The 22,838-nt window shown below is 42.0% G+C and overlaps 1 protein-coding gene across 1 annotated transcript; it reads left to right on the top strand.

Moving 5' to 3' along the window:
• The first annotated feature begins 7,215 nt into the window (after positions 1–7,215).
• On the top strand, positions 7,216–22,493 carry WNT5A (Wnt family member 5A). The gene is made up of 5 exons (XM_032208637.1): positions 7,216–7,909; positions 12,385–12,512; positions 13,550–13,815; positions 17,634–17,926; positions 21,875–22,493. The coding sequence occupies exons 1-5, from the start codon at positions 7,904–7,906 to the stop codon at positions 22,331–22,333; spliced, it is 1,152 nt and encodes a 383-aa protein (XP_032064528.1). The 5' UTR covers positions 7,216–7,903; the 3' UTR covers positions 22,334–22,493.
• Positions 22,494–22,838: the final 345 nt, after the last annotated feature.

Below are 22,838 nucleotides of genomic sequence, written 5' to 3'. Positions count from 1 at the left end.
GAAAAGAAATAAGGTGGTGTTAAAACAGGCGAATGGAATAGTAAACAAAGCAACCCAAACTGTATATTATAACCTTTTAAATGGAATAACAAATGTGCAAGAATGACCTGTATATAAAATTAAGGAGCAGGGTGCCTTCTGGAATCCTTTCTCAGTTCAGGACTTCAATACTAAAATTAAATGAGTTTGGTTTGTTGATTTTTCTCACAAATGTTTATCCCCCGTTACCTCTCTTCATTTTCCCCTCCTATTTTGGGAGGGGGGAAGTGTTATTGCTGTTGTAAAACAAATGAACAGCTTTCCAGATGCCTACAGCACATCTGGACCAACCTGCCCAAACAAACAAAGATACTGGTTTCATGAATCCCACCCAGGTCAGAAAATGTCCAGAAAAACCAGAAATGGAAAAGAAGTAGATTTCTGAAGGAAATTGGGATTTTGTAAAATTTGCAGAGTTCCTTGTAGCCTTGAGGAAACTGAACATGATCTTTCTAATGGTTTAGCCCTATAGCCCAAAATGGCATAATTTGCAAATATTTGTCTTCCCAACCACATCTGCTCTTTGTAGGAATCAGGCTAGAGACTCAGCCAATCCCTGGGTTTGTGGAGATGTTTATTGTAGTTCTGCACATTCCCTTTGAACATGACACAAAAGAGAGAGGCCCATTGTAGAACTGCAAAAGCTAATCTTTGCGATCACATTTCAAGCAGCTCGCAAAGTAGAAAGGTACCAGTGCCTATTCAAAGTCAGGGCCACCCACTCAATACACTTTTCTAGATTCTCAGACAGCCACACCTGTTTGGAAAACTAAAGAAGAGAGGTGGGAAAACTGGTGGGCCTTGGGATCTTGGCTGTTTGAATGGGCCCTCTAAATCTGCCTTGTGCCAAGCGCAGTGGGCTCAACTGCTCTTCCTGGATTTCAAACTACAGTTCATGGCAACAGGGCACAGAGAAAAAAAGCTGTGGGAAACGCAACCAGCTGCCTGACAGCAAAGAGGTCTATGGGTATTTCCAAGTAAATATGCTGGGAACAGCACCGAATATAAGATACAGGCCTCTGCCTCCTGCAAACAAAGAGCTTGCAGACAAAAAAAACCAAGGCAGAAAAAAAATGACAAAGGGAGTAAGAGGAAGTGGAAGCAGGAATAAGGAGAGAAGTGATACAAGTGTGTTTTGTTGCTTGCACTTAAGATTAATACATACAGATTTTATATTCATTATGTAGATGTTATAAATAAATACAATGAGATGTATGGTACAGGTAGTCCTTGGCTTATGATCATAATTAGGATTGGAACTCCTGTTGCTAAGCAATTTGGTTGTTAAGTGAATCAAACACAATTTTATGACTTTTTTGCCCCGGTGGTTAAGCAAATCCAGCTTCCCCCATTGACTTAGGCACTTGGTCAAAAGTGCCCTAGAAAGACACAAATGGTGATCACATTACCCCAAGACACAGCAACTATCTGTTGCCAAGTGCTCAAATTTTGATTATGCATATAACTCTGGGAATGCTGCAGTGGTCATAAGTGCGAGGACTGGTTTAAAATCACTTTCTTTGTGTATGGCTGTGTGTGTGAATGTTCCAACATAACTCTAGAATGCCTTGAGAAATTTCAACCAAACTTGGTACACAGATGACTTACTCTCTGGCAACAATACTGTGGGAGTAAGACACCCCTAAAACCCCTCGCAGTGTGTGCTCTGTTAAGATACAGCCTGTTGTGCCGTCAAATGGCTTCTACTATACTGCCATAGAATGGCTTCTACTGTACAGCACAGTGCAGTTGCCATGGTAACGGCTTCACAGTAATCCACAAGGGGGTTCCTTCTGGTAAATCCAACATTACAAATTAGGTTTGGTCTGGGCAACGCAGGGTTATCTCTCCCTCCCCCCCCCTCTCTCTACATACATACATACATACATACATACATACATACATACATACATACATACAGTATATGTATACTGTGTGTGTATGTATGTATGTATATATATATACACACACATACATACATATATACATATATATACATACTTATGTATATATACACTGTATGTATACACACACACACACACACACACACACACACATATATACACACACATAACGTGTGTGTGTGTGTGTAAGGGCAGAGATGGAACCACGTGTATTACTTCTGAGCTAAAGTCTCTGGATCACAGCCTCTGAAGATATCCACACCAAGAATAAGGTCAGGTGTAGAGTTTCCATCAGAATAGTTCAAATTGTTTGGACTGCATTTCAGCCTTTTTAATTTGTAAGCAATTACATCAATATCAGGGGGACCAATAGATCTTAATAAATGGCTCAACGATCTTAAACATATTTAATGTATTTACAGATCCATTTACTTGAACCTGATGAAATGGATGCTAATCTGCTTCAGTTTAGACCAAAGCACTTTTCTGTGTCTTTGTGCCAACAGGCTTTAATTGTTTTTACTGATGTTAATGTCACACAGGAATGTACATTTATAAAACAGTAACTTTGCTTTACAAGCATAGTTGTTAACATTAAAGGACTTGCATTTTGCCTTAAAACAAAATGTTTTTAAAAAATACAGAGTAACTTTTCCTGCTGGCGCGGTAAGATTCATCTTATCGAAATGAATTAATGGATGAGAAGACAATAATCCACTCAACATTTTCTTTGGTTTATATCCAAAATCTTTTCTTTCCCCCACCCTACTATCCAATCATAATACCTAGATGACCTACCAACATCTTTTTTTCTGTCATGTCTTCATGACAATGTTATCTCAGCCACAGCCTCATCACAAAGTATGTAAGATAGGTGATGTTTTGTCCCGTAACTATATGGGATGGGAGATAAAGTCAGAAGCAAAATCAAAGTGGTGTATCAAATTTCACTCAGATGTAATCTGATACATATAGTCTCTTGGTTACTTTTATTTGAAGTTATAATGATAATAACAATAGTACCAATAGTGATAGGTGCAGTCCCTTAGGTGTAAGTCAAAAACATCTGGAAAACTGCTTACACACCATTGGCATTGACAAAAATCACCTCAAGTCAATTGCAAAAGGCAGTTTTATTCAGAAAAAGTCTTACATTCTGTGTGGATACCTTTAACACCATCAAACAACACAATCTGCTTATCCCAAGTCTTTGGAAAGAACTCAACAGAGGGATAAAATGCCAAATCCAGTCTAAGTATCTGTTTGACTATGCAACCGAAGATAATAGTAATACTCTGTTGTCTCTTAAAGAGTGAAAATAGCTATCAAAATTTTGTAATTTAAAAACTACTCAGCCAGTGGAATTGTAAGTGCTTTATCAGTAGGGACTTTTTTTTATCAGCAAGGGTAATAGAGCAAAATGGCGAAATGTATAGGAAACCTCTCAACCCTTACAAAGAAGCCTGAAAGTCAGCATTTATTTGACCTGTGCAGAGAAAGGAAAATATGAGGGAAAAATCCTTAGCAAGAGTACTGCTTGTGTTTCAACTTCCTAAGCAGTAGAAGGATAGAGTGGAGCTTAGAGACTCCTGCAGCCTGGCCCACTTAATTTTTTGTCACAACTTCATGATTGGCAAATGTTTGCCCCATTGGTTGGTGATAGGAAGGGCAGCAAAGATGGGGAATTCATCAACTGTTTTTTCCCCTTTTCTTAGCAGGTCAGACCAAAAGGTCCAAGGCAGGTCAGGAAGTGGAAATAAAGAAAGTGCATTTCTCCCCCACCCCTTCCATGGGTGAAGAGTACTAACTCTGCAGTGGGAAAAGGCCCTAAAGGGATTGCTTCCTTAGTTGATAATGTTAGAATTATGGCTGTCCATTGGTGAACCCATCACTGTATAGTTTGCGAACTCAAACTAAATGGCTGCCATGCACACTTACTTGGGAGCAGGTCACATTATTTCCTGCAAAGGGACCACTGGATCTAGAGAACTCTGTTTTTCCCCACTTGCAGTAAACCAGACTTATTAGGGGGATAATAATCCCCATTCTTGAACAGCATGGCCATAGTTTGGGGTGGATGGGAGTTGGGATCCAACCGTTTGAAGAGCATCTGGCTGGGGAGACAGTTCTCCCTAATTCCCGTTTTGGCAGGGTTGAAGAGCAGGATCCAGATGGGCTGGATTCCCGGAGACTCAAAGCAGATTGTGTTCTCGAGGCCTGTTGGTCCTTCTCCTTCTGACCTGCTGGCACCATGTGGGAGAAAGAGCTGACAATGACTTTGGGGAGAGCCTTATTGAAGGTCGAGGAGGACAAAAGGACCCTGCGTCCAGATCCTTCTGCCTAATTGACAACGGAAGCCCGCTGAGTCTGAGCAGGCGAGCAGCTCCTGCCAGCCGGCAGGCATCCTTGCCCGAAGGGGAGGAAAATCTCCTTCCTCGACCCCCTCCCCCCGCACAACTGCCCGTGTCCTGAATCGGCCGCCTCTGCCAAGAGCGACCTTCGCAGGCTCACTCGCTCCTTTTCGCTGGACTCGAAGGAGAAGGAAGGTCGAGTAAGAGATGGGGGAGGGGACCGCGCGTTGAGATCGAAGTAAGTTTGAGTTGAAATAATACCGCCAGACGGAAAAAAGGATCTCCAGCTCAGGCGGATGGTGGTGGACGGGTGGGTGGGTGGGGATAGCTCTCCGGCACTTTGGCTCCGCAGGCCCAGGGAGTTCAAGGCTGGGACTTGTAACTTGACTTCTTCGCCAGTGTGTTTAGGAGCGCAGCCCGCTAAGCTAACCTTGATGGATTCGCGCCGTACGAAAAGTTTTTTTTTTCTATGCAAGCAGTATGAATAGGCATCTAAGTAGTGCTTTGAATAAGCGATTTCCACCATACCCTCATTTGCTAACTGAATCCAGTTCTAATATTTCTTTCCTGCTTCCTTTCTCTCCCTCCTTTAAACGTTTTTATTTAATCAGCGGCTAAAAGGATATTTTAATTATTTAATTTAAAATTATTATATTAAAAAAAACCAGCTGCTTCCCCGTAGCTCGTGATAAAGTCCAATACCCTCCGTCAGTGAGAAACTACTATATTATTGATATGAGCCCATAGGATGGGTAGGGGGAACAATCCGATGTTGCTGAACCATCATTCCTAACGTTTCTCGTCGTCGGCCAGTTATGTCTGCGATGCTACAAGTTTCCAACCTTGCTTTTGGCCGTTCTCCGAACTCTTGTTTGGATTATGATGCATTTCCAATCTAGTATTTTTCCAGATGTTTTGAGATTATAGTATAATTTCCATTATTTTTCGTCTGATTCCGGGAATCCCAATTCACTGAGAAGGCAACAAGTTAGGCACTCATAAACATAATAAATTACTGAGGTTTGGACTTTCTTGTATCCTCGGAGGCTAGGACCGAGCGCTCTGCATGGAGTTAAAGACCGATTAGGAAGTTAGATGTATATTACCATCGTTCTGAAATCGGGAGAAATTGACAGGTTTCCCGAGAGACTTCCTAAACTATCCACAAAGTTTTTCTTCTCTTCTATGCAACAGAGAAGTATCATTTCTAGCAGAATGGGGCAGGCGTCATCTGGGTAGGTTCCTTGAATAACCTTTTATGTCTGACAGTAATTATAAAGCAATCATATTATTCAGCAGCCGTTTTAAAACTTGGACACATTGATGCTCTATTAATGGGGCGGGCTACCTAATGGAATCTCGCTGACTGATTCCCCAGGAAACTGTAAGGGGGACTAAATACAGGGAATGAGTTATTGAAAAATTTGCTTTCCTTTGGGTTGCGTTTTCTTTGCGAGTTGTCCAGAGATATTTCCCCTTGTAGAAATACGGTATAGCTTGTCACTTCTTTTGCCCGCTCATGAGAGGGAGCGAGTGTTCATTTGCACACGTTTAAATGTTTGCAGGCTGGCTGTTTGGAGCCGTTCGTCAGCTCAGTATCCCAACTACAGTATTATTAGATAAGAGATAGCCACGTGAAGGTCCCGGTCAGCCCCGTCCATTTGATCGTGCGCAGAACAGGATTAAGCTCTAAACTTAAACTGCAAACGTCATGCCTCTGTGTTGATCGCGGGCATCGTTATATATCGAGATAAAGCCACTCTGGTCATGCGCAGAGGGTTGTTTTATTAATTCCGTGAGTTGCAGCGCTGAATTTTGGCATTAATGAAACCATGGACCCGAGCCCATACACTCACTCCAATTTTGCCTGTAGGGTTGAAATCATATGCACACTCCTTTATTTGGGAATAAAGCCTATTGAGCCATTGCCAGCCTGAGTAAACATGCACAGGAATAGACTAGTCTGCACAGCTGGTCTACCCTGACCTAAGATTGGTATCTCGTGCAAATCTCCGTTTTAGAGAAAGCCATATTTCTGCCTTTCACCAAAATCAAAACCCGACAGCCACGTTGCAAGCTGGAATTTAAAAAACGAAGGTTCCCTCTGAAAAACTTGCACAACACAACAGAAGTTATAGCTATTTCTAATTTACGTAGTTAGGCGGGTTCTAAATCAAACGATGTTGTCGATTTTTTTTTTAAAGTGAGGAATTAAAAATTGAATAGTGTGATTTCTGGCTCTAAAATGAATTTGTGCTGAAAGTAAGCGAACCGTGGTCATCTCTATTCAGGACAGGACAACAGAAAGTAAAAGTGCAGCACCTGAAGATTGGCCAGCGGGTGTGTGTGTGTTTGTGTGTGGAGTTTCGTTCCTATTATTTTCTTTTAAGAAGGTCAAGACACTTTCCTCTCCCAACAATAGTTTGTGTAGGACAGACTTGGTCGAGAGCACTAAAGTGAACATCAAGGCCGAGCGAAAGATTCGAACTCGAGTCTCCCCAAGTTTAGTCTAACTAAGTACAAATCCGACTCCACCCCCACCCCCTCTACGGGCGTGGAAAACAATGAACAGATGTCGGGGCGATGAGCAATTCCAGATTAACGTCGTCCTTTCACGCGGGTGTAAATTCCAAGAATGCCGCCCTCTCCGCTGGCTGGCTGGCTGGCTGGCATTGGCGCTGCCGCGTTATCCCACCCAGCCAGCCAGCAGCTCGGGCGCTGAGTCCAGAGGCTGCCGCCTGAGGTGCAGCTTAAAAGCTCGCTCTGGGTTGCAATAGGTTGAGCACACGGCGCAGGCGCGTCTCCGCGAGCTCTTCCTTCGCCTCCTCCTCCTCTTCTTCCCTCCTCCCCTCCCGGTTCTTTCCCTGCAGACTCCGTCGCCTCTGCAACTTTTCTCGCACTTCGCGCCAGGCGAGGGGAGCAGAAGCGCGCCCGCGTCGGCCGCGCAGCAACTAGTGCGCAGGGGGAAAAGAGAAAAGGAGCTGCTACCTTGTGCCCGCGCGGCACAGAATGAAGCCAGGACTGTGAGGGGAAGGGCGAGGGAGAACGGCACTTTTTTTTTCTTTGCGCCACCGCGGGACATGGATTGGAGCAGCTGCCGTAGGCTTCGCCGCCGCCACCGTCCTGCGCTTTGATGCCGGAGGAGTTGTTCGCCCCTTGCCCGTCTCTCGCTCGCTCTCTCGCAATGGAGGGGCTCCGCTGGGGCAAAGCTTGCCGGTGCCGGGCACCCGTGGCAGCGGGTAGGTAGACGGCAGGGCAAGGAAGTCTGCAAGGCGTGTTCGGGAGGCGTCGAGCCTCGCGCGGGAGGCGGAGGCGCCGTGGCAGCGCTACCTGGCTGGACTGATCTGAAGCTTAACACGCTGCGATTGTCCCGGTTCGATCGCGGATGGACCTTGCGAAGGAGGCTTGTTCGCTCCAGCGCTGGAGCGGGTCTCCCCCCCTGCCCCCTCCGACCAGAACAACCCTGTCATTTGTCGCCGGAGAAGATTACGAGAAGTTGAGTTTTGGGCTTCCTCGATTGGATTACTTGGCTGCTAAACTAGACAGTTTCCTGGTTCTCTTCTGGTCCCCTCGGTCGTCGTCTCTTCCTCCCTCCCCCTCCTCCCCACAATGGAGGTAAGTAGCCTTTGAAAATGAGAGGGGGTGAGGTTCTGCTTGGAGCCCGTTTGCTCGAGACACGGGGAGGGGTATGAGTTATAATGATGGTTTCTTCCCAACCATCCCGGTTTTAGGGATGGTCAGGAAAATCTGAGACGAAAACATAACTTTTTTCCCTTCTTGGGAAAGAAGAGCTTAACCAGAGCTACTTGATTCCCCCTCCCCAAAAATATTAGGTTTATGGTGGAGCTGATGAGAAAGGGTAAAGCATATTTTTCTCTATTGCTCTCATAATATTAAATGCATTATGCGTTAGGACACGCGCGCCTCAATCAAAACTTTTAGTTTTCTCAGAAACCTGTTGTTTCCAAAGGATTTCTGCTTTTGGAGTGAGTGATCGATTTCCTTGGAAAGCTGTTTTAATTCCTCCCTAAATCCACATGCTTTTCCTGTCTAGTGGATTTTAAAAGGACAATTTATGTCACACTTTATAATCCGTGGGGATTGAAGAAACGGGACTTAATGGCAGCCTTGGAAAGGCCTGTACCTTTAAGGGGTTTTGGCTGGTGGCCAGTGGGTAAAAAATAAATAAATCCCTGGACGACTTTCTCCTCCTACTCCACCTCGATCCCTCAGTTTTTGTTCTCGGGTTCTGTATGTTGTCACTTTGCATCTGTAAAGGGCCCCGCTTTTACTCGCGAGGGAGGATGGAAGGGTTTTGTCTCCACCCGCTCCCCCAGGCCCTTTGATGCTCCAAATGTTCCGTGTTCAAAAAGTAATGTTTGTTTTTAATTGTCAATTGTATGCTAAATTAGTTACAGTCGTGGGGTCAGTGAAAGTTCAGCTTCAGCAAGGAAAAGTTCAGCCTTTTCTCCCGGCGGGTGGGGTAGGCAAATTGCATAAACCGAGAGAAAGTCCGGCGATTTTCTTGCGTTTGGGTTAGCCGTGGGGTGAGCCGAAACAGTCGCTTTAGCCCACCGCCTGCTTTGCAGCGCTTGACTTGCTCCCTTTGTTGAAAATCTGGAAGCTACTGCAATCAAACTTTGGGTCGCTTCGCCTTTTTTTAAATATATCCCCATGAAACCTATGGGACAATTGGTGGGTTATCTAGTATCGGCCCTCAAAATCCGAGCCGGCCCCTCGCAGCAATTCTCGCTGCATTTTGCAACCCAGTCTGTAAGCTTTACCCCCAATAGGACTGAGCCTTAAAGCAGCGGCCATAAAACTAGATGCACTGACAGACTTAACAGATCCCTTGCATTAAAAAACAACGACAAGGTCGCAAGAGGAGAAGCTCGGAGATTGGCACGCTCCTTTGCAGAGAGGAGAAAATGTTTTTAAAGGTTCATTTTCGTCAGTGCCCCAAAGACGTTCGACTCCAAGAAATCGGTCCCTTCTGCAGATACAGAAAACGGTTCCGTCCCGAAATGAGTGGAAGGATCTGCTTGAGCCCGGGGCAATTTTCTTGGGTGCCTCGTCCGGGTTGGGGGGATGGTCCCTTCTGCTCTGAGGTCCTTCCTGCTCTGCTAGGACGCCCTGAATAAACTCAAAAGTAATGAATGTCCCCAAAAGCCGAGAGAGAAAGGCGACAACTCCAGATCAGCCGCCTTTCGTCTGGACCTTACGTTTCGCGGTTGCGATCGCCCTCTATCGGGGAAGGAGGAAAATGCCTCCTTAGAGCAACTCGACGGAGCTTTAGCTAGGCGACTGACTTCCGTGCCTAAGGTATTTAAAGCTCTCCTCTCGTCTCTTCGACCTGTGGAACTCCTTCGTCCCTTATGCTTATTTTCCAGCAAAAAAGGGGTTTTCTATATAAAATGCAGTAAAGCAAGCGGATTCTACTAGCGGAGTTTGCATGAATCATATTGCGAGCATTCAGTGAAGGACGTAGGATGTCGTAACAAGGTTTCCCCCCCCCCCCGGTGTCAGCAAAATAGCACAATCGAAAGTTTGCATCAGAAAAAGCAGCTCCACCGGACCGTCCGTGGTCTGGGATTTTCAACATTTGCATTTTACACCCTTTCCCAAAAAGCCCTTCTTTGACCCACCCCACTCCCCGTTTTAATAATAAGCCTCGGGAAATGTCCCGCCCTAGATCCTGACCGCTGTGACCCTCAGATTCAACTTTATCGCCAGTGGTTTGTTCTTGGATTAGCATCACCAAATTGCACCTTGCAAAGCCCAGCAGCTCTCGAGCGGCAAGGCGAAACTGCGGCCTGAAATCCTGAGCTGCGAGCTGCATGGATGCACCACAGCGAAAGGTCACACGAGACGAAGGGAACGGGCCCAAGGCCACACGGGAAGCTTTAGGTCGGAGGTAGGAGAAGCGATTAAATCGCCCCGATGGGCAATGGCTAACGGAGCCTTCCTTCCTTTCCATCTTCGGGTGTGTCCGCACGCTGTTCGCCTTCGACGAGGGGAGGCTCTGCAATAGCTTTCGCGGTCTCCCCGGCCCCTTTCCCCCTCTTTTGCTGGAGCGTGGACGGCTTTATGGGGCGCTTCAGTTTGATGGAGAAATTTAATCAGGCGTCCGTCATTAGCCTCTCCGGCTGTTTCCCCCGAAATTCTAACAGCCTTCTGTCACGCTGCGTTTAGGGAGACCGCTTAGCGGGGCGCGCCTTGTTTTCCGTGGGATTGAACCAAAACAAAGCGGCGCTAGGGCAAACTGGAAGAGGATCGGAATGGGCCAGAATAAGTCCTCCGGGAGAATTCCCGGTGCCAAGTCTCCCGTCGGCGAGAGTTCAAGCGTGTTAAAATGTGACTCGCGGGCCAGCTCCATCTCCCCGCTTCTTGAAGCTTGAAGAAGCCGTTCTGGCCCGCTCGTCTGGAAAGCCATTTTCCTTTTTACCCAACACGAGGCCGAGGAGAATCCCTGCGTGGAAGAGCCCGCCGAGCAATACGGGCGGGTGGGGGATTCCTTCCCAGGGGAATAAACCAAAAGTTCCCCAAGAGTTTTTTTGCAAGTCAAACCTGGAAGGAGATTTGCAGTCGGAGACGTGCCAAACGCGTTCCCGCCTTCTTCCTTGGCGGACCACTCTACCTTCAGAGTGTATTACACCACCCCCCTCCAAATCTCTTGGGTGGTAGATAAAGGCAGACCGGGTTTTTTTTTTGGGGGGGGGGGGTAATCCCATTGGAAATCTGCAGAATGGGCTTCCGAGTAGACGCGGTTAAGATTGGTGAATGGAACTGTGTTCTGTTCAGGACAATAATATTGCAACCCTACCGACCAGGTTGGAAACATCAATGTCCGTTAGCCCGGGAGTGCAGAGAAGCAACCCTGGATTGTGCTGCTCTCTTTTTAAAACTTGCAAATGCAAATGCCCGTCGAAGGGCTATCTTTTTCCGTCTTCAAACCAACTGATATGCCTGAAACCCTTCGGACCCCCCCCCCCCCAAGACTACTCGCGGAAGGAGCCTTCCCAACCCAGTCATACCTAAGCGGCGAGCGAGCGAGCGAAAGTTGCTCGCTCAGCGCCCTCCGACAAATTCGCGGCGTTTGCGCGCGCGGAAGCCCGGGGTTGCGCGTGAAAGGCACACCAGCCCTCCACGGGCGCGGTCTGAGGTGGTTCCGGGAGTTTTCTGCTTCATCGGGGGAGCGGCTCTGAAGCTGCCCGGTTCTCAAATCCGGTCTCACAGGAATTGCTACGGTGTAAATGATTTAAAGCGCGCCAGAAAAACGAGAGAGAGTCACTTCTGGCCGCGAATGAATCACGAAAATCTGGATAGAAGCGTTCGTGACATTTCTGCAAGTGGGGAAAGGGATGCTAATTGCTTTCGGTTACGCCGTCGGAGGTTTACATTGTCTTCCGTTCGCACCAGTGATGCAGAAATGAGGAGAGCTCCTCTCCTTCCATTGAGAAGGCTAGTCACAGCCCTTGAACCCAACTCCTTCTACCCCATCACTCCAGAATTCACTTGAGGATTCTTCCTCAAAGTAAGGCCTTTGCTTACTCTGACAGCATTTGCTTTGTCCCCCCTCCCTCCTTCTGGGGTTCTTTGAAGGATTGTGTAGTGCTGGTGTGGCTACCTGTGTATTTGTTGACTGTTTAATCTCTTCCCTGTCTCAGCCCACCTGCTTCTCCTGACAGGATGTCCGGCTGTGGAACCCAGCAGCCTCCAGCTTACGGCAGGGCTGGGTTGTGCCCCAAAGCCAAGGTCTAGTCTACTGGAGTCTGGGAGGAGAAGGAGGAGGAGGAAGAGAGGGAGGACCGTGGGCTGGGTACCGCTCAGCTTTCCTTCAGTATCTGGGCTGCTTTGAGAGTTAGTCAAACACTGAGATCCAACAGTGGGGCACTTGGGCGGATGAATGCACTTGGAGCAGCAGCAAGCAGTGGCTTGGCCATTACCCTGTAAGAACTCATTGGGGAGAAGGGCTGCTGCTGCTTTGCAGAGAAACACCCCCCTCCCCCATGGACTTTGTTCACTTTTGAAATGGTCTGAGCCACGCAATAACAGTCAAATCAGTCTCTTTCCTCTTCCCTCCCCTACAGAAGTCCATGGGAGCAATAATGCAAAGTGGAGCTTTGTGGACAGGGGCAATGACTTCCAACTACCTTTTGTTGGGTCTGACCATCTTCTCTTCGCTTCTCCAAATCATGATAGAAGGCAGCTCTTGGTGGTAAGCTTTTTAATTCTATTTTTATCACTTTCTAATCATCCATACACACAATATATAGGTATGTCTGTCTTCAGTTTCCAGATAATATGAAGAAGGAAGGCCCAGATAGTTCCTGGAAAATGTAATTACTTGATTTATGAATCCCTAACAATTTTTTTTCTCATTCTGTTCCTTCAGTGAACTCTGCCACATATATGTAATAATTTGAATTCTCTATGGAATCAACTGTTAGTAGAAACAAAATAAAATGTGAAGTTGAAATGAGAGTATTCAGCTTGCAACATAAGCACACATACACAAAAGTGAATCATGGGAACTACTTTAAAATAATGGGTTTAGTAACTTTATGTTATTTTTTCTCCCCGAAAGAATACAAGATTCTGTAGACATATAAGGGTAAGCCCTGTTGATCTTAATGGAATTTAATTTCTGGAAACAGTTCTGCTGTCTGATTAACAGACATTTATCATTAAAACAGTTGACTTAGAAAAATATTTGGTTGAAGTTGTGGATGTTAAATTAAGGCATTTATTTCATTATGCCCCTAGAAATTGTGTAATTCAGATATATGTTCATATAGTTCACTAGTTTACATACAAAATAGATATTTTGTGTTACTTAACTTGTTAATTTTATTGCTATTCAATATGTTTTAGGTAGTAATACACTGATATTACAGGATGTTTTAAAAAGTATATGGTACAGTAGGTTTGGATTTAAATGCCTTCAGAGTATGTCTGTGTGTGTGTTTAATAGGTTCTCAAAAATGTAGGGAGAGCGCAATATTTTACAGGTAAGGGGGAATATGTATTTAGATAAATGCATAACTTGATTTTTGTCTTCCTAACTTCGTGCATATAGTTTTACTTTAGTATTTCAAATATTCAACAAGTCTTTCTACCCACTTTGGCCCCTATGCCTAGAATATCACTGAATCTTACTTCCAAGTAAACCTGCTATAAAACTGGGGCCTGCATGTGCATTCAGTTTCTGTATTTGAACTGCCTCTTATTAATATAACTCTTCTCCTTTTACAGGTCTCTAGGTATGAACCACATGAATCCTATGAACCCTGTCCAGATGCCAGAGGTGTATATAATTGGAGCCCAGCCTCTCTGTAGCCAATTGGCAGGGCTGTCTCAAGGACAAAAGAAACTCTGCCATTTGTACCAGGATCACATGCAATATATTGGAGAAGGTGCAAAGACAGGGATCAAAGAATGCCAGTATCAGTTCCGCCACAGAAGATGGAATTGTAGTACTGTGGATAATAACTCTGTCTTTGGCAGAGTCATGCAGATAGGTAGGAAGTGCTTTAGAATCTACATGAAGTATTTCTGTATATTATGTGCTAGAAAACTTTGCCAGGTTCTTTATGTGCCACTGAAAATTATCAAGAATGGAAACATTAAAATGCCTTTGGCAAAAAAACATAATCCTTTTGGCAAGCAAGCAGCCATTGTGAGACTGACGGTTATATAGAAAAGAAGAATAATGCTAAATTTCTCATCCCATCCCTAAAATAAACCTGTTTTAGGTCAGGAAATTAGAAGCAGATAGTAGCATTTGGCTGGCCTAGGATCATTTTCAAATCAAAACCATGTAACGTTTGAGATTTGTCTTTAGATTAATCACCTTAATTTTTCATAGCATATCAAATCTACTGGATTATTATTTTAATACATAATTTCTCAATGCAAGCTTCTATATATACCAATATTGAAATCCATTACATTTAAAGGAACTCAGGAAAAGCAAGTTCAGGATTATAGTTTTCTGAAAACAAGCCAATTTTCATTAAAGAAATTTAAGCTATGATGTGAATTACGTTGGTGTTTGCAGTCAGAATACTTTGAATAAGGCCAAATGTGTGTCTGTGTGTATATGCATCCATAGATACATAGATGATACATATACTTAAGCAATTGCTATCTTCATAAAATATCTCTTTAGTAGGAGTATATCTTTTGTCAATTTCATTTTAATATATATTTTGCTGACAAACTTATCAGCAGAATTCCATTTTATGCTTTACAGAGGTCTTACCTCTGATATCCCCATTGAGTTTGATGGGCTCAGTTCACATCATCATAATAAGTTGCTGTTGGTTGACTGGTGGATTGCGGTTTTCTCCCCTTATCCGCTTGCAGTAATGACATCTGAATATCTAAGCCTGTACCTCCGGTCTAGCCCTTTCCCCCATTTAACTCACAGCTTGTGTATAATATCATTTCAGAATACTGAGATCTAAATCTAATTTTACATTCCTCTTTTTGAAACAGGATAGGAAAGGATTGGAATGACTTTAAAATTAGATTAAAAATAACTTCATTTAAGAATTGAGTAGGCTTCTGCTTTGCTTGAAGGGATGCTGTTAAGTCACATTTACTCTAAAAGTTAATTTTATGTAAAATAACCTTTACAAAATCTCAAACCTTTTCCATGCCCTTTTTAATGAAGTAAGTGGAAACACTTGCCTTTTGAAGACTTAAATATTCTCCTGCAGCTTTGCATTATAATTGCTGTTGAGGGAGGCTTAGAATAAAATAGTTAATTGTTAGTATTCTGCTTTGACTACTATGGTATGTATTCCATAGATAAGGTGTGCTAAAAGCCTGAAATTTATTTCAGATATTAGCATAGATATATGTGTCTAGCACTTGAAGATTGGTTTTATAATATCTGAGCTAACACAACCTCTTTATACAAATTTTGCAACCATCAGTGCTAGAACTACTTCCCATTTTAGTTTCAGGCCTTTGATTCCTGCTCACAATATATCTGCATTTATTTCATTTGATTTAAAATGGCAATAGCCTGTTTAGGTTAATTACAAGTCAGGATGTGTGCATCCAACTTTTCAGATCATGAAAACATTAGTGAGAACAAGTAGTGTGAGAAATGTCTTCAAGGCAGTGAGAAATTGTCATTTCATACTTCAGCCTACTTCAAGTGAATTATAAGATAGGTTGTTGTTTCTCTTTATCCAGACACCTGTTTCTTGCTTAAATACTGTTCTACCGTACTATAAATCCAGCTACAATGAGTGTACTTGTTACAAAAGATAGAACCTATTGGCTCTCTTTCTTTGTGTTTCTCAGAATTTCTTAGCTGATTTGACTTGAAAGAATACTTCGAAGATTTTTTGTAGTGTATTAGAATATTTCTTTATCTAAGTTTAAGTAAAGAGTAAAAGTCTAATGATTTGATTTATATATTCATTGCTGAAATTAACAAATCGGATATCGATGAAGTATATTGGTGGTGTCGCTTTAAGAGTTGACTCTCAGGGTAGAATATCTCTTACATTATGATTTTTATTTGTGAAATAGCACAAGCTTTGGCATTAAGTGCAATGAGATATGAATCAGCATACATTACTGCTGGCACAAGTATTTTTTCGTTTTCTGAACAATCCTGGAAAGTTAGTTGTGTAATATTTGGGTAGTTTCGCCCTGGCTAGATAAAATACTAGATTAAAAGCAAACCAAACATTTTCTCAAAATTTTGTCTACGACTTGATCTCCAAAAGTTAAAAAAGCGGTCTTTTAGTCGGGAGCTGAGAATGCTCTTCGAAATCAATATAGCTTATTACCCTACCATATACTTGAATAAAAGTATATGATTAAAAAAAAGTCCTGTATTTGGTATTCACTTAAATCATGGAAACCACTAAATCAGTGGTATTTAAAAAGCTAAACTCTGAGTAAGATTACATTTTAAACTAACTTTTGAGCCATGTAAGCAAATGCTCTTACTTGGTCTGAAGACTTTCTTTCAAAATTACGTATATGGAGGAAAGGATTTTTCTTGTTTGAAATGGACAAAGATTAACATGTCATCTTTTTTCTGATGTAAAAGGTATTGTGTTTATGCTTAGCACAGGATAGAGAACTTCCAAACAAACCAACACTCTGTTGCTGGCAGAGAGACTTCTAATATTGTCAAAGTTGATGATATTTGTCTTAAACATACCAAAAATAAATTTATTCCATCTGTTGTTTTTTGTAAAGTATACCATCTCTGACTTTTTTTTTCCATGCCACAGTCGAAAATTTTCTCTTAAAATACACTTTTGGGGGAAAACATAAAACCTAAATGCTACTAAAATATATATAATCGCCATATGTATGCAAAAGGAAGTAAAGTGTTTATGAACTTAATCTGAACCATACTAGTGTAAAAGTCATAGGGCTTCTCCATTCATTCATATAGGTATATTAAAATAAATCAGATTTTAGCATACTACAAAAAATTAATTTGGAATAAATTCCTGACTGGCACAAAACTGACAGCAAACTTATTTGAGATAATATAATTTTAAAACTTTTGTTTTAAATACAATCCTTTGGCTTTTAAAAATGTATCTATATATTTTTAAACTAAATAATCGGTCTTTTATTTGGAAAAACCTGGAATGAGAGGATTTTAGAATTTAGGACACAGCACTGTAAAGGATTGACATTCAAATCATTTTGTAAGGCCGTGTTTTATCTTTTGTGACAGTCCCCTTAGTTATAATTTTAAAAAGCTATAGACAGTTGCCCAATATGGCTAAACTTGGAAGAAATCAGCATGGGACTTGCCAGTTTTATTAAATATCTATGGATTTGAGTAACCTATTAACTAATGAATTTTCCTTCAGGCTATTCAAATACCTAGCTCATTTTGGTAGCATAAATCTCTTACTTGCCTTGAAAGCATCCCTTAAACTTTTTACATTTTTCACACAGGACAATTTGTATAGAGTACATTTCTAGTAAACATCTCAACCATTTCTTGATCGGTTTGTGAACCTCGTCATTAGATCAGAACCTTCTTTTCCAGTATAAAATTGTTGTTATTTTATCAGATACCTCAAAAGGATAAATTTTGGGACAAGTCAAGAGGATTTTCCCATAGTTTTTTTTTTTTTTAAATAGGAACTTCATCCAATGTCAACAAGTTTGGTCAAATATTATACTTAACATTCACTTGATATATCCTATTTTTCAAAAGTACATTAATCCGTTGGGGAAAGTTCTTCCATTGTAAAAGTAATATATCTTCTTTGACAAATAAATACATGCACCCCGGTCTCCAATGCTGAGCAGCTTCTCTTTCTCCTTTCTTCTTTTATAGGCAGCCGGGAAACTGCTTTTACCTATGCTGTCAGTGCTGCTGGCGTGGTGAATGCCATGAGCCGGGCCTGCCGAGAGGGAGAGCTCTCTTCCTGTGGCTGCAGCAGGGCTGCCCGGCCAAAAGATCTACCTCGGGACTGGCTGTGGGGGGGCTGTGGAGATAACCTTGATTATGGCTACCGTTTTGCCAAGGAGTTTGTGGATGCCCGTGAGCGAGAGCGGATTTATCAGAAAGGATCTTACGAGAGCGCGAGAATTTTGATGAACATACATAACAATGAGGCAGGAAGAAGAGTAAGTAGCTCAAATGGGGATTCTTTTCATCTATTTGCTCTTAATTGATATTGTAAACATTAGTGTTGCTGCATAATTTACAGAAAAGCTGACTTTTCATTAATTCCTATTCATACATTGTTTTTTTCCCCTTAAGCAGTCTTGTTTTTGTATTTGACCTGATGAATAAGTGCAGAAATGATTATTATAATCTTTATTAATATCACTACTGCTCGAGGTAGACTAGACAGGATATCTCAATTTAGATAAAAGACAAATGGCCCATTTTAATAAACTAAAAAAACAACCAGGAGTTTGCAATCTGAGTGGCAATGCAACAGCTAATGCTTGATTTCTTTCCTATACATGGGACTGAAATTATACTTTTTCAGATTCTCCTGGTAAAATTGTGCAAGTCACAGTAAATTTTCTGCAGAATAGAGTTTTATTAGATTATATTTCCTACTCATCCAGTTTTCTTTGGAAGGGATGAAAGAAGAAGCATATTTACTAGAGCGAAATGTTCTTGTGTGGGGCTATTTTCAGTCTTCCTTATAAGGCTGTGGAAAAAAAAAGGTGCCACCCTCTCGGTATTATTAGAGAACAGGCTTTTCTGTGGTGGAAGTTGGTTTTTATGGCTTTTTTAATCTTCAAAATCTTTTAAACGAATGAGTGTAAACTTAATTTTATTGCCCTGAAGTGGAAGGAGCCAAAATCATTATTTTTCCTACAACTGACGGTGCCAGGAGAAATCGGCTAGAGACTTTACACTTGTGTTTCAAGGTGAATTAAGATGAAGGATAATTGAAAATTAATAACATTTAAATGTGACAAGAAGGCATCTGAAAGCCTTGGGAAGGCCAACTTGCTGCTAGGAAGAAGAAAAATGACTTTTCACAGTTGCCTGTGTCGGCTTTGAGTGGTTCCCTGCTACCACCCCCTTTAAGCCGCCTTCCTGCCTTGCCATTTGGCAGGGTTTGAACTCCCTCCTCTTTAATGCTGGGTGGAAATGGCATTCAGCATCTACCTAATGTGTCAGACCCCAGGATTTTTGGGACTGTGTCAACACTGACTCATGTCTATTTATACAGGGTAAATTATCAAGGTCTCCTTGCCAAGACTTTACAAAGAGGATATTGCGGTGTCGGCTTGTCCCCCACCCAGAGGTGTTCTGGGGTTTTCTCTCTTGGATGGAGTCACTTGGCTGTGCATAGAGACTAGTGTGGGAGGGAGATGCTGAACTGGAATGGAAAATGTGCTCTAGGAGCAGAACATCTTTCCAGTATGAAAATGGGGGGGTTGAAAAGAAAAGTCTGATGCAATTCTACTATCAATGAACCAGTCAACTGATTGGTCAAGTGTCATGGATTCCCCCCCCCCCCCCCGCTCCAGTCTAAAGGTGGTAGGTAAAACCAACTTGTATATACCACTTGTAAGGTTTTTTTTTGCTGGAAATCTGGCTTTTCATAGGTTCAATTTTTTCCAGTTTTCCTTCTTGAAATGTTACCTGCCAAAGTTGGTTTCCTTCTTTCTATCTCTCTTTCTTTTTGTTATTGGGAGAGTGGACATCACAAAGCTGCAGATTGCTGGGCACCAAGAAACTTCTAATTGAATAGGGAAGGGAGGGACTGGATACCTTGTCATCTTGGTGAGCCAGGAGGCAGTGATGCAGATAGGCGACACCAGTTAGTATTTATGCAAGGAGTGAGCTTGGGCTTGTGCTCTCTTGAGGATGATGACCCATTTATCAGCCATGGATAAGTGGCCTCTGATCCTGCTCATTTTCTGTTATTGCTGCATTGTTTGGTTGTTGCAAATCAGGAAGTAGAAAAGAGAAGAAAAACAAAATCTATGTACCTGAAACATAATTGCTCAGAATAATCCTTTCATTCTTCAAGTTCTTGCCTATTGTACTGGTTTTTGAAATAGTTTCAAATAATATTAAAATAAAGGCAAAGATGTCCTCAAATCAAGCTCAACTCCTATTGGACTATATACATGGAAATAAGTTTGCCACTGCCTTCTTCTGGCTAACAGCCTTGGAATTTTTGGGTAGTCTCTCATCAATACTAGGCCTCATTCTTCTCAACTTTTTTGGAATCAGCCAATATTTGATATCTAAGCGACTATTTGTGGTTCAGATAAAATAAGATGGAATTCTAAGGATTTAATGGACAGCCATTGTTGAAAGAGAGAAAGCTATTTATCTAGGTTAACCTACTGTAAAAAATCTAAATATCCAGAAAGCTGCTTCATGCAGTTATGTAGGAGGACTGAGATAAAACTGATATATTATTGGACTGGAATTGGAGATCTGTATATGCTTGGATCAGATATGAGCATATGAGATTTTAGACTGGTATAATTTGTCTAACTCTAAGAAGCTGCTATTCAGCAGCCACAGATGGGTATTGATTCGAAAAGTGTGATCAGGTTGCATTCTTTTTTTCCTGTCCCATCCAGCATGCCAAGGAAGCATAAAACAATCTTTAATCATACATAATATCCTTGAACAAACACAACAAAGTGTTCGGTGGTGACTTAAGCTCATTAATACCTACAGGTGTAAGTGGGTCCATCAACTTTGCTAGCACTTCTTCATACTCTCTGATCTTGCTAGCTTAGTATAATTTTGTAGCATAGGATGGAGTATTCTTTGATCCTGATCATCCACATATGGTGAACCGTTTGCAGACAAGTTGGAGATGACATAAAGAGATGACCATGATTATTTATCCCAATGTTGTTGCTTTCTGGGATCATTTACACATTAAAAAAAGTTCCAGTTTGCATGCAAAATTTGTGAGCGAGTGAATGATTTCCATATTTTTAATGCTAATCAAAAAGGCTAAGAAGAAAAATCTCCAGAGATGTGGGAAAATTCATTCAACTAATGCAATGAACTACTGCATATATTCTTTGGCCACCAGTGAGAAGAACTTATTGGAAAAGATATTAATGTTGGGAAAGATTAAAAGGAAAAGGGGAACAGCAGAGAATGAGATGGTTAAATACTGTCATCAATGCAATGAACATGAGTTTGGGCAGGCTCGGAGGCAGTGGAGAATGGGGGGAGGGGCCCGCCATACTATGGTCCATGAGGTCGCAAAGTATCAGACACAACTTAGCAACTGAACAACACAAACTGCATACAATTGCTGTGGACAATTGTCTTTTCGTGGATTCATTTTTAATGAAATTTGTGAGGTGGCAGTATCATGTCATAGAATGTTGGTAAGATATCAAATTAATCAGATTTCTTTATCAGTGCTGATAGGGCAGTCTTTATATTTCAGCAATTTTTTAAATATTTTACTGTCAACATTGCTGCTTAAAGTAACTTTTTTAATTTTGTAACTGATAATGGTGTGAAGGTTTTCTACTGAATATGGAGGTGCAGGTCATAGTAACTTGGACGTCTATATTTTATGTATCTTTTCCTCCATTTTTATACAAAAATGATAAATGGTCCTATAAATAAAGAAGCAGATAAAATATATTGTCAGACAAATCTGTCAAAGACTCTTTTTATATTGGGTATGATGTGACAACCCACCGTTAAGTCTGGGGGAGTTTTTTTTTTGGGGGGGGGGAAACACAATGAAAGAAGGTAAATGAAATCTTAATCAGCTTTCCAAATGAGTGTTTTCTGGATGTTTTAACTTTTATTGGTTTAAATTGTTTTAACAGTTTTATAGTTTTAGAATTTGTAAGCCCAGAATCACTTGTTTGAGATGAGCTGCTTCAGAAATTGAATAAATAAAATAATGAAAATTGTGACTTAGCTGCAGGCTAACAGGAGATTTCAAAGCAGATAGGCATTCTGGAGGATGAGGAGGTGAAGAGATGCTGTCATTTGCAGTTCTTTCCCCAAAGGCTAGTGCATAGAAAAGCAGTTGTTTTGTTTATTTTACACCTGTTTATATTTTGCGACAATAGGACTCACTTTTCTTCTTCTGATTCCTACAGACAGTGTATAACTTGGCAGACGTAGCCTGCAAATGTCACGGTGTGTCCGGATCATGCAGCTTGAAGACCTGTTGGCTGCAATTGGCTGACTTTCGCAAGGTGGGCGATGCTCTGAAGGAAAAATATGACAGTGCTGCCGCTATGAAGCTCAATCTCCGTGGCAAACTGGTTCAGGTGAACAGCCGCTTCAATGCACCGACTATTTATGACCTGGTGTACATTGACCCTAGTCCTGATTACTGCGTGCGCAACGAGAGCACTGGGTCTCTGGGCACCCAGGGCCGACTCTGCAATAAGACTTCAGAAGGCATGGATGGCTGTGAACTTATGTGCTGTGGCCGGGGCTATGACCAGTTCAAGACCGTGCAGACAGAACGCTGCCATTGCAAGTTCCATTGGTGCTGCTACGTGAAATGCAAGAAATGCACAGAGATTGTGGACCAATTTGTCTGCAAATAAGTGGGCTGGGTAGGAGAACCTCTTCCAGTCCACCAGCAGGGGAATTGCCCTAAATGATCTCAGTTCTTATTTATAGTGCCCAATGGGTTGCTTTCCTTGTTTATATGTTAAATCTTTTGCAAAGAGAAATGATGGGGAAATCTTGTTACATCCAGCTCTGATTGTGCATAGTTTTATATTTTTTGCAATAATGGGGTGGGGTGGGGGGGGTAGGGAATTGACCGAATATTTATTTGCATATTTGGGATTAAGATTTAACAATAGCAATGAAAATAGGATAGCTTAAAAGGATATCCATTCTATGTGAAAACAGTCACAAGAAACATGGTATAAATGCAGTAGATACGAGGTATTTGTGTCACATGCTTTAGATCAGAGCATGACTGGACTTGGTAATATAAAAAAATCTGAACAAGGCTTTTGTTCATAACTTTAGTGACCAAAAATAATAAAAACAACAATGTTCTAATGGTAATGATTAGTTGATCTGTAAAATTTTAGCACA

This window comes from Thamnophis elegans, chromosome 2 (assembly GCF_009769535.1).
Source record: "Thamnophis elegans isolate rThaEle1 chromosome 2, rThaEle1.pri, whole genome shotgun sequence".
NCBI lineage: Eukaryota > Metazoa > Chordata > Lepidosauria > Squamata > Colubridae > Thamnophis > Thamnophis elegans.
This window is presented reverse-complemented; position numbering and strand designations above follow the sequence as displayed.

What these genes read in the sequence shown, in the direction of transcription:
- WNT5A (XM_032208637.1), top strand. An exon ending in TGGCAGAGTCATGCAGATAG is followed by an intron (nt 13,816 to 17,633) that starts GTAGGAAGTGCT and finishes CTTCTTTTATAG; the next exon opens with GCAGCCGGGAAACTGCTTTT. An exon ending in ACAATGAGGCAGGAAGAAGA is followed by an intron (nt 17,927 to 21,874) that starts GTAAGTAGCTCA and finishes TGATTCCTACAG; the next exon opens with ACAGTGTATAACTTGGCAGA.